At 46.8% G+C, this 11,882-nt stretch overlaps 1 protein-coding gene and 1 long non-coding RNA gene across 13 annotated transcripts in view; one reads left to right on the top strand and one right to left on the bottom strand.

Annotated features, from left to right (window-relative positions):
• The window catches only part of LOC309645687, a 702,435-nt gene that overhangs the window by 407,208 nt on the left and 283,345 nt on the right, over nucleotides 1-11,882 (top strand). The gene's annotated exons all lie outside the window — the stretch shown is intronic.
• TNRC6A (trinucleotide repeat containing adaptor 6A) overlaps nucleotides 3,680-11,882 on the bottom strand; it is a 96,555-nt gene continuing 88,352 nt past the window's right edge. For all 12 annotated transcript variants that reach the window (XM_082430920.1, XM_082430927.1, XM_082430928.1 and 9 more), the window contains 5 exons: nucleotides 10,840-10,947; nucleotides 9,398-9,619; nucleotides 7,204-7,274; nucleotides 6,281-6,420; nucleotides 3,680-5,759 (listed from right to left, as the gene is read on the bottom strand). In XM_082430920.1, the coding sequence (XP_082287046.1) occupies nucleotides 5,384-5,759; nucleotides 6,281-6,420; nucleotides 7,204-7,274; nucleotides 9,398-9,619; nucleotides 10,840-10,947 (917 nt within the window). In that variant the 3' untranslated portion in view covers nucleotides 3,680-5,383. The remainder of the gene's footprint in view (nucleotides 5,760-6,280; nucleotides 6,421-7,203; nucleotides 7,275-9,397; nucleotides 9,620-10,839; nucleotides 10,948-11,882) is intronic.

Here is an 11,882-nt window from a genome sequence, read left to right as displayed (position 1 = left end):
TAACCACTGCGCCACCAGGGAAGCCCCAGGAGTTGATTTTTAAAACTATGAAATCAGCGAAAACCCAGGTGTTCAGTGATATGGTGAAACTGAGCAGGATCCTGTGGGGCTCCTGGGCACAAAAGCCTTTCTGGGTCCCCCATTTCTTGTTTGCAGGAAAAAGGCTTCATTCAGCCTCCATGCCCTTCCCTGAGTTCCAAAGGGCAGGTTTAAACACTTGCTAATCAGGGAAGGGGGGAGTTGGGGAGACAAGGGAGGAGCAGCCTAGAAACAAGAGTGCAGCCTTGGGGCAGGGTCCTGGGGCCCCCTCAAGGGATACACATAACAATGTTTTTGAGCTGTGTTGCAGACACTGAAACGCCCACCAGGTGGGAGAAGTTAACTGTACGCTGTCCACAGGCACAGACCCCAGACTGGATGGATCCAGAAGGTTGATGATGCTGACTCCCAATTGCCTCACCATCAACCAGTCAGAAGAACGTCCACGAGCTGATCACACCCTCTTGGAACCATTACTATAAATCTCCTCACTAACCCCTCCAGGTCAGGACACACAGTTTTGAGGGCACTAGCCCGCTGTGGCCCCTTTTGCCTGGCAAAGCAATAAAGCTATTCTTTTCTACCTCACCCAAAACTCTGTCTCTGAGACTCAATTCAGTACCGGGTACAGAGGCCAGATTTTGGCTACAACGGTAACATGGTAATGGGGTCCATGAATTGGATTCAGGCTTGCAGACTGTTTAGATCTTGGGATCCAAGTTTGTCCTCTTCTGGAAGTTGCTGGACTGTGGATACAGCTTCCCTCACTATCCAAAACCCAGCCCTGCTGTACCAGCAGGTTGGGGTGCTTCCCTACCTAGTGAGTCAATGGCTGGCCAGGACAGGGGCGTACTGGTCCCTGAGGGCTGAGACAGGGCCCAGAGACTCAGTGTAACCTAGCAGGACCCCATGAGGGCCTTCCCCCAGATACTCTGCTTTAGCTCCTCTATGAAGTACCTAGATAATGGTATTTGATGCAAATTTCCTGAGATGTTCTGCAGATGTGAAACTGCCCCCCCCCCACCAAACGGAAGATGTTAACTACTTGATGACCATGAGCACGTAGCCCCAGGCCTCCTGGAGCCTAAGGACTGATAAAGTTAACCCCTGTGACACCACCCTGTTCCCCCATCATCAGCCGATCAGAGAACTGTGCACGAGCTGATCACGTACCCTGCAACCCCCGGTCCCTCACCTGGCTTTTAAAAATGCTTTGCTGAAACCCTTGGAGCTTGAGGCTTTTTAGGGCATGAGCCACCTTGTCTCCCTGCATGGCCTTGCAATAAACCTTTCTCTGCTCCAAACTCCGACGTTTCAGTTTGTTTGGCCTCACTGTGCGTCGGGCACATGAACTTGTGTGAACATCAGGACTGGGAAATCACTCTGACGCCCCTTTACCAGAGTGATCTCTGCCACTCAAGTCATCCGGAGCTGGAGCTCTCCAGCCCTGCTTCTTCAATTCAAATAGGGTTCGTGGGCCTTATCATGGCCCATCTTTCTGAAGCACCGGAGACTTTTTGAAGAACAGCAATTTAACTGGCTATTTGAAACATTATCTCTAGGTGAAAATGGGTATGATGGAGCCAAATGCAACATTCATATGCAGCTTTAACCTAAAGTGAAGAGTTCAAAACTCTGCCCCCAGATCCCAGAGAGATCCACATCTTCCATCCTCTCCTTAACTTCGGGAGTGTGTTGGTGGACAATTTGAGCCACACTGTACTAGGACTTTGTGTTTCCTGTCCTAGGGCCAGGCTGGGGTGCTCTGAAAATGAGAAAACACGTACAAACACTAGGTATGTAGAGAAGCCTTTAACATACTGTTACTGTTATCCCCTCCCCCCAGGACGCTGCAAACACCTACTCAGAGGCAGGGCCAAAGCCCTGGTCTCTGTAAGGGGCTCTCAAGTTTCATCTGGGTGGTTTCTGGCTCTCGCCCAGGGACCCTGCTGCTCACATCTGAAATCAAAGGATCGACTGGAAAAGATCTCCTAAGTTTTGAAGAGGGAAAATCAGTCAAGTCCCAATGCATGCAAATTATCTCTCAGCCAAATATTAAGCCAGCTTGCTCAGTGCAACCTCGTTGTCGCTCCAGGCTCGATTCAGCTACCTCCTCCTTCACCTCAGCCGTTATCTTAACACTATTTAGACCCTACCTGTCAAGGACTTCACCTCCACCTGGTTCATCCACCCCCCCAGTTTGACAGCACGGCACTACCACAATTTTTGGTCCTCAAATGTCAACCGGCAGCAGCTGTTATCCCTTCAATATCTACTCAGCAACTACTGTGTGTGTGACCACGTGGATTACAAAGACTAGCAAGAGATTATTCACTGGCTGCAGCTCATTCATCAACAGCAATGACCAGAAAGGGGATCGTGGTTTTGAAGCACGCACCAACGGGAGGAGGTACCTAAATATGATGGAGGAAAAAAGCCACCCCGGGTAAGCTGAACCCAGTGATTACTGTCTTTGAGGGGAAGGCAGGGTTGGGCAGGCCTGCAGGGGAAGGAGAGTGGAGCCAGAGCAGCAAGGCACAGCAGCTCAGGATGTCCAGAGCTAACACACGTCCAGGGGCACAGCAGCTCAGGATGTCCAGAGCTAACACACGTCCGGGGGCACAGCAGCTGTGTGGCCCTTGCGAGCTGGATTTGGAGATGCGTGACTGGACGTGTTAAAATGTTTAGATCAACTCGTACAGGCTGTTAGTGACTTGAGGTCACAGAGCCAGGGGAATGTCATGGTCAAACTAATGGCCTGGACTAAGGACTGAGGGACGGGCAGTTGGGAGAGATTAAGAAAGATTTAGGAGGAACACAGTCGCTCAGGGACCAGAACTGTTGTATGTAAGGACTAGGCAAACACCAAACCACTTCTAATTTTTTAAATCAAACACTTTATTTTCACATAACAAGCGCAAAAAACTCCCAAACACTTTAACAATACAATTAACGCAGTTATGAAGTCAATTATATACTACTCAAAGCCCCAAAAGGTCAATCAGCTTAACGTTCCAAACATTTCCAGACGTGGTTTTTCAAAGCTACCTTTGGTTTTTGGAAAAACCAGTATGGAAGTCAATATACATTGAATGCATTGAACAACATTTGCTTATATTAAGGTGTCCAACAACATTAGCTTACACCTGGCAAGTTGGAGCATGATTTGAAGTCATACACTGAAATACGTACACAGGTTCTGCCCCGGAGCTCCTGCAGTGAGGAGCGAGGAGGGCCGTGAAGGGGGAGGAAAAAGGCCAGTCCAGGCTGTGGCATTTCTCATTGTGTAACAGAGGTATGAGAGTTTAACACTAGAACACTGTCAAGTCATTAAGCTTCATGTTCCAAATGGTCTCTTGCTGAGGCTTGAGATGGGCACAGATGGTGGGGAAGATGAAGTCACAGAAGAGTTTTGAGCAACAAGATCCCAAAGACGCTCAAAGAGGGCAGGAAGGAGCAAGCGACAGTTTCCCATCGTCCTCACATTATTTCAGGGTGAAATTGTGTCTAAGTTCGGATAAAATATTCAAATATTTGCTTAGATTTTTACCGGTTGCTCTATGAGAACCCTCATACATAGCAACTTTGAAACTTTCATTATAAAAAAGAGCGTACAAATAAATTCACAAAAAAGAGACAATTAATGTTGAGCAGCCAAAAAGTCATGGTTTATTATATCTGAAGAAATTTCATAATTCAAACACAACCAAACTGTACATTTTACAATCACATTCTATTTGTAAACAGTTAAAAGCCACTGACTTCTTTTGCATCTTAGGACACAAACAGTTAGAATCAAGGCAATGAAATGATGGCAAATTCTGTACTGTTAAAATTTTTACCCTTGTTTAGTCTCTCTTCTTTGACTAAGCAAGCATTATAATACCATTTGTGGGCAAAAAAAGGGGAAAGGAGAGAAAGAAATTTTAAAAATGGTGTAACTCGTTAGTTTGCAACAACATTTAAAATTTTCTTTATACAACGAACAATCCTGTAAGCCCAATACCTTGGTTACAGTATGCATAGTTACTGATTTCGGCTTTAAGGTACAACAGTTAAACATTAACACAGTCACAAGAGAGCAGAAACATATAGAGCCACTTGATGGGATTACAAAAAATCATTACCTACTGATAATTAGCAAACCATCATCACTCACTAATAAAAAGACAGCATCTGAAAGCAGAATCTCAAACTCCAGCTTTAAGCGTTTTTTTGTTTTTTGTTTTTTTTCCTTTTTGGCAGAGAAAATTCTTTAACAGAGCAATATGTAGTATCAGTGCTAAAAGTTGGGGTTTTTCGTTTTTTCCTATAAGAAACTACAAGGAGGTTTTTTTTTTTTGTTGTTTTTTTTTTTTTTAAACTGGGGAACTGGTTTTCCTGAGAACCATGCTCTTTGATTTAGGACAGGAATAGAAAAACAAAAGAACATGGCCAAATGCTGCTCCTTTTTCCCAGAGATAGAAAGCATCTTTTAAATCATCCTCCATTTTTTTTTTTGTCTTTTAATTTTTTTTTTAAATGATGGAAGAGTAAACATTTTTTTCTCAAAAAACAAACAAAAAAATCTGTAAACAAGAAGGTTCAACGTGGGAACCTTCAAAACAAAATGGAAAGCCTATTCAAAGTGCAGGGCCCGTCCTGGGTGGCAGGTGGGCTGCAAGTCACAGCTGTGGCCACAGTTTTTCAAACTGCAGAGCGAAATTCTTTAGTTTTATAACATGAAAAAACTGGTGCAATACTTTCATTTATAGTCCTAAGTCAGTATCATAACTTGATCTTTTAAACTCCACGATACCACAATAAGGTAGGCAAACATCAAGGCATAGTAGAGAGCGCACACCTTTTAAGAACATCCTTGAGTAAACATTTACACTGGAACAGCTGCCCCCCCATATTGCCGATTAGACGGAGAGAACATCATTCAGTGCAAAGTTAAAAGCTCATACATTATCAGCCCAAAAAATGGTTTTGCAAAAAGAAAAAAAGAAAAGAAGAGAAAAAGAATGAATGGGGCGGGGGGGGGGGGGGGGGGCGGGGTAGAAAGGGGAAAAAAAAAGAACCCAAAGGCTAAACATGATGAATATACACAAGTGAGCTCATTCTATACGGTGTAGCATGTATGGCGCTATTTGGGAGTGTAAATAGATAGATACCTTTTCACATTATAATATTGGCCTGCATGATTCAAGTATTCAAACTGATATGTTTCAGGGAAAACAAAGTGGAAAATGTGCAGAGAATAGCTGTTCCCACAGGTGGCCCTGGCTGCAGGCGGCGAGCCCAACTTAGTGCTCCTTTCTTTCGCGTCTTGAGGTCGCAGTTCTGAGTCGAGTCTACACTGTTACATGGACTCTCCACCCCCACCCAGGTGGTCAACAGAAAGAAAAGCGTTAATGGGGGATGGGCTGCTAATTCCCCGGGGGTCGCTGCTGCTTGGAGGACCCCACAAGCTTGTGGAATAATGTGGGGTCCCCCAGAGGGAAGTGCCATGAAGGTCTCCACAGTTAGTTCCCGACAGCCCAGCACCATTCCAGTGATTGAGATCGGTCCGGCTGGAGAATGAGTGGGAACAGTCGAGGGAGCCCAGCCGGCTCTGGCTGGACCCGAGAGACTGCCAGCTGGGAGAAGGGGTCAGAGACTGACTTTGTGCAAAGAAACGACTGATCTCCTCTTCACTGGCAAACTCAGCAAGAATAGTAGTGTTCCCCAGTACACACCTGGAGGAGAGAGACACAAGCGGGCTAGCTGAGGGGTCTGAGTCAAAGTCAGGGTGACACTGTCTCTGCTACAAAAGCAATGGAGGGCGAGAGGGAGAGGGCGGCGCACACAAGGACCCAGCGTGCCCTCCCTTCCAGCCAGCGTGTGCCCCGGAGGCTGCACACGGCGGGGGCACAGCGCCCCGGGCTCTCCGGGCCCAGCCGTGCCACCCGGTGCTGCTGTGGCATCAAGATCATGTCATGTCTTCTTGTCTCCTACCAGGCAATTTAAGGGATTTTCTAGGGCCATTTGGATCTGGTGTGACACACGCCCTTCTGAGCACTGCCCTCGGAGCCCAAGACACAGCGAGGCTGCAGCTTTTAGGAAGCGCTCACCGCGGGACCCCGAGTGCTGGCCCAGAGGTGGCACACAGAGTCACCAGCTGCGTTTTCATACACACAAGGGAGCCCTAACGAGAGAATTCCAAACTTGCAATCCCAAGGGCATTTTCCAGGTGCCATGCGCAGAATGGCCAACTTACATGTGCAGAGACTTTTGTGCCTTCACTACCTCTTCTTTTGAACTGTAACGGACCAAAGCATTTCCATGTGGGAGGTTCAGGTGGAATGTTATCAGTGGGCCATGCTGCATGCACAGAGTACGCAGAGTCGAGCCATCGATCTGGAAACAGAGCGTGGCAACTGCCAATTAGATGCACCGCCGTGAAGACTGTCCAGGTAGCTTGTCCCAGGCTGGGACTCTGGTCCTTTCTCTCTTGCCCAAGGCTCTGCACTCCTGGTGCCACTCTTCACTGGGACTCACTGCTGTGACAGGGTACAGTGCCCCCCTCCCCACCTCCACTGGTCCCAGAGCCATACCTCCGTGGCCTCTAGACTCCCGGGCATTCCCCAGATCCCCAACTCCTTAGTTAGTCACTGCCCCTGCTGTGGCTTCATGTCTTCTCTCTTCCCTGCCCTGAGGACAGGATGCAGCAAGGCACTGCTCCCTGGGGAGGAGGGGGGTGGGCTCTTAACACCCAGCCTCCAGAGGAGGGGGCAGTCCAGGGACTAAGAAAACGTTCTCATCTAAAAGGGCAGACAAGTTTTCTCAAAGTGCAGTACAAGGACCACCTGCATCAAATTCATCTGAATGCCCTTATAGAAATGCAGATCCCTGACCCTAGCCCAGATATACTAAATGAGAGTCTGTGCGGTGAGGTCTAGGACTCTGTATTTTTGGTCAGCTCCCGTGCATTTTAGTGTAAAAACCACTGGATCAGACCACCAGCCTGCCTGAGGCATCTAAAGACCATTCTCTGCTATTTCCTCTGCCTGGCCTTGACATCTACTCAGCACCACCTGGAAGGCCTGGGCAGTCCTCATCTCAGACTTAAACCAGAATGGAAACCTTTGCTTCCATGCTGCCTGGCGTATCCACATAAGCCAGGACACCTGATGTTCTTACCTGAGGTGTAAGGTTTTTCAGAACAAGCCAATTTGTTATTCTCCCTGAGCTGCTCTCACCCCAGCTGGAACCTAAACAAGGAAGAAAAAGGACAAGTCAGTTTTCCAAGACTGTGGCCTGAATGACTGTTGAGGACAAACACACTCCAGTCAAACTGCAGACACTCAGGAGGATCATCTGGGTGCGTGGCGCCCTTCTCTTCCTTCTTACTTACCTGTGCGTCTATGTGGGTTATCCTCTCTGTGGGCCCAGGATGCCAGCTCACTCCAGCTCTGACCAGGTGTTAATTTCTGGGGCACGGGGCTCTGCCTCTGGGGGCTGGGGGCTCAGAGGGCTGCCAGCTCATCACATGGTGGGCTAGTGAACCAAAGGCCAGATGCCTTTGGGGTCTTCCCATTTATAAAGCTAAAACTATCGCAGAATGGTAGCCTTTGGGGAACGGCCTCAGCTCACGATGATCTCAGGTTATCACGTGATGACTCTGCATGCACGTCCCACAGGGTGTGAAGTTCGAGGGGATTTAAGAGCTGGCAGTCGTCCAGACGTTGCTCGTTTTAGTCTGGGCTACCACAGGGGCTCCACATCTGGCTCTCCTGCCCAGCCCTACAGCATCGTCTCTCTCTCCCAGCAGCAGAGGTTTAAGACATGATCAAGTCACTTCTGTCTACAACTATTTAAAAGTGCCTCAGACCTGATGAGGATGATTATAATTTTTGTGACTTTCTGTTTGAATAAAAAAAAAAAAAATCCCACAGGACTCAGAGGCAAGAAATATACACATCAATTTTCACTGCAAAGTAAAGGAGCTGTTACAGTGGAGGATTACTGGACTGAATGTCAATATTATGACATAGTATGAGTGTGTTTCGTGTTTGGTAATTGCAATCATTGTTGCTTTTGTTGTGGTCATCCATGTACAGTGCTTGGTGTCAGTCTCTTCATCTCTTGTAAAAATAAAATACAGTGTGTGTGTGTGTGAAAAAAAAAAAAATAAGTGCCTCAGAAACACTCCAGGTGGCTTAGGAAGATGGCTGCGTGACACAGCCCGTGACAAGCTCCAATAATTCCAACAGGAAACGCTTGTGCTTTCCCAGGTCTCTGCGCCTGGCACATGCTGCTCCCTCTGCTGGCCTGGCTGACTCTTCCAGGCTTCCTGAGCCCATTCAACTCCACCAACCCTCCTGAGGGGGAGGGTGCCACCAGGCACTTAGCTGGCACCCAAAAGACGTCTGTGGCCTGAAAGAACCACTTACACATGACACCAATTACACTAACTTGCATTCAGTAGCTTGGAACAGACTCATGTGCTTTTTTCACACAATTAAAACTTTCCCCCAAAGGAAACACTGCAAGTTTTATTTCAGCCAATCACCTGTCCTAAGATCAGAAAATTATTAATGAGGTTTTACTACAATTTTCAGCCTGGAGATGAGAAAGTGTGGTGCATTTGGGGGGCGGGGTAGAATGGATGAACTGGTAGACGAGCTCTGAGTTGTGTTTGTGGCTGTGTGTGCTGTGTGTGTTGTGTGTGTTGGGGGGAGGCGGGCGGGGACATGATGCCAGTACAAATCCAGCGCTAGTCATTTACGGAAGGTGTAGAGAGGTAAGGGAACCATCTGTCCCAGTTTTCCTGGGACAGTCTGGTTTAGGCCTGTACAGTTAATTAACAGCACCCCTTTTCACTCTCAAACGTCCCTGTTTAATCAATAAATTTTATGGTCATCCTAAGTACAGGCCAAGCTTTCACCCAAACAGACCCCATTCTTCAAGGCCCAGATGGGCTGCTCCCACCTCCCCAGGCCTGTCACATGACACTTCTGCTCCATGTGACACGGTATTATGACAAGCCTGCCATGAGCAGGAAGTTACTATACCTAATAAGATGAGCCCTTGAGGAACTTCTGAAAGAAAGGAGATCCCCATTCCATTAACTTTGTCACTGACAGGTGTGTGTCTTTGGGGACATGTAAGTAAACTGGGCAAAATTTAAAATAAAATTTAAGACTCTCAAAAGCATGGCAATTGCAGAAGATAGCAATGAACTAGGAATCTTATGTTTAGTTAAGTTCTAATCTTACTTTATAGAGGCTAATGCAACAGTCTGCTATTTATGTCTCTGTTAAACTAGACTGTTGGTACTGGTTAGTGTTCAGCAAATAAGCCACATGAAACCACCTTACACATGTCGTCTCACCTGGGGTGTACCTGGCGTCAGAATTTCCCCATCCTCCACCTACACGAAGGGGAGAATTATCCCACGTAGACAAGGGTGGCTTCTGACCAGTCAGTCCCGGAGGTGGGCGGGACGGAGCAGTGATGTTTTTAGGTGGCAAAGGGACCTTCCACAGCTCATGAGCCAGAGACGTGTTTGTAACTGAACCAGGAGACCATGTCAATTTGGAATCACTATTTCTGGCTACTCAAAGGAAGAAAACAAAGTGGGAAAGAGGGGAGACAAATGCTTTCAGAAAAGAGGAAATTTAAATAATGACAACACCCATTCCCCCACTAAAAGCAAATCAAACAAACAAAAAAACTTTAAAAAAAAACCCCAAATCAAACTAAACTGAAGAAGAAAAACAAAAAGCCAAAAGGAAACTGCTCCCTTGCCTCAAAACAGACTGTCTCTTATTAATAGTTTTAAGACCTGTGAGACCCTTAGTCCAGCGTAGACAACTACACTGAACACTGCTTTGAGCTGCTCTAAAGTAGCAAGTGGGAACTCCATACCTTAACAACCATAATGAGTTGCTCAAGACCAACACTTAGGCCGTGAGATTTCAGCATTGTGTTATTCATTCATGAAAAAAGGACTACAAAAGCAGCCCTAACTCAGGGAGTCTTCAGAGCAGACATTCGCCGGGGGCTGCTCTGTGCTGAGCGCTGGGCTGCTGGGCGCTTGGCGTACGCTACCTCTAATCCTCACACACATTCTACTGAGGTTCAGAGAGGTTAAGCAACTTGCCCAGGGGTCCAGTGCACAGCCAGGAACACAGAAAACTAAATCAAAATAATACTAAAAAAAACGAGAGAGCAGAAGGGGATAGAAAATTTTATACCTTCTGTCACCATCAATTATTTTTTCTACCTGCTCATAAGGAGCATGTCTTTAAGTCAGCACGTCTCAAAGTGTGATGGGAAGACTGGTCACAACACAGTTTATTACTGGTCTGTGACAGTACAAATACAGAAATTCAGAGTGAGCGTTTGTAAACTCTAACAGCAATATGACGCTGCTGTAACTCCCGTGTGTACTTTAGCAATTCCAAGTTCAGGTTTACTATATTTTACAAGTTATCAGTCTGCAAAGGATTGGGCATTAAAAAAATAAAAGGTCCTTCACTACAGACTGTTGAGGACTACTGCTTCGAACTGAATTACATTTAATCTGAGACAGCTCTCAGATGAGAGTGGCTATTCAGTGAAACCTGATTATTTTAGTAAATGACTACTGGATACAGTGCATTTTAAAAGGGGGCAAACGGTGTTAAAAATATCTTCCCAGGCTCAGAAATATACTCTCCCAGCTCCCTGAAAAGAAGACTGAATCAAAAGAAGAGGTAAACACAACGGCCCTGGCCCCAGGTTCTGCCCCTTCCTCTGCCAGAGCCTTGGCAAACTCAGGACAAGGCCCACCTGAAGTGCTTTGTGCTGTACTGCTGAGGGGAACGTTGTAGTTGGAGGCACGAATGGATGACCAGGCACTAGTTGAAGGCAGCGTGGTGTTCAAGGATGAGGATGACCCTGCACGGGGAAAGAGCACAATCAGTCACCCCAGAGCAGGGGACACGGCGTTAGAGAAGAAGCGAAAGCACCCAGTGAACCCGCAACTTAACAGTACGCCACAGAAAGGAAGCAGCCATGTTCAGGGCCACAGGAACGGCGCCCATGACTGTAGCTTCCTTCCTGCCTTCAAAACAGCATGTGGAGAGCTTGCTCACTGTTTCCACCGTGGCTCAAAAGAGGTATCCCTCCCATTCCGGTCTTCTCATAACCGTCTGTGAGAACGCACCCCAACAGTGGGATCCAGCAAGAGACAACACCAGCCCTGCTTCTCAGTAGTGGGCTCCACTGGAGCTCCCAACCTGTCTCTGAACTCTAATGACTTCTTATTGGGCAGCTCACCAAGGTGCCCTGGCACTGGCACTACCAGCGAGCCAGGCCTTTGTCCTCTCCCATCGTGCCCCATGTTCAGTCTCGAAAACCTAGCCTTTCTTCCTATTTTTTAAAAAACCCCCTTGACCACTACCCTAGTTTAGCTCCAGACCCGACCATTATGTGGATCACTGCAACAGCTCCTGCTGCCAGATTCTTTCATTAACTACCAGGCTGTGAGGTTTTATTGCTGGATCTGTCCCCACGTTCTCCTGTGAAAGTAGTGGCTTTAACTATTTCTATACATAGTTGTCTGCTAAATTCAGTCATTTTAGAATGATGAGGATTCTTATCTTACCATTGTGATCTGGCAAACACCTGTTAACAAATTATGTATTTAACAGAAAGTGTTGACTGTTTTATATTTTCTTTATTACAAACTGTTTAAAGGGAGAGCTGTGAGGCTGTATGTTACAGAAAGAGAAGATACCGTCATTCATTTCATTCACCTTTCTTCTACTGCATGCATGGAATACTTGTATATGCCTGGGGTGAAAAAATAACCATGTGGTAGGTAGGAGGAA

The sequence above is a fragment of the Balaenoptera physalus genome (assembly GCF_965194825.1).
Source record: "Balaenoptera physalus genome assembly, chromosome: 16".
NCBI classification, from domain to species: Eukaryota; Metazoa; Chordata; class Mammalia; order Artiodactyla; family Balaenopteridae; genus Balaenoptera; species Balaenoptera physalus.
This window is presented reverse-complemented; position numbering and strand designations above follow the sequence as displayed.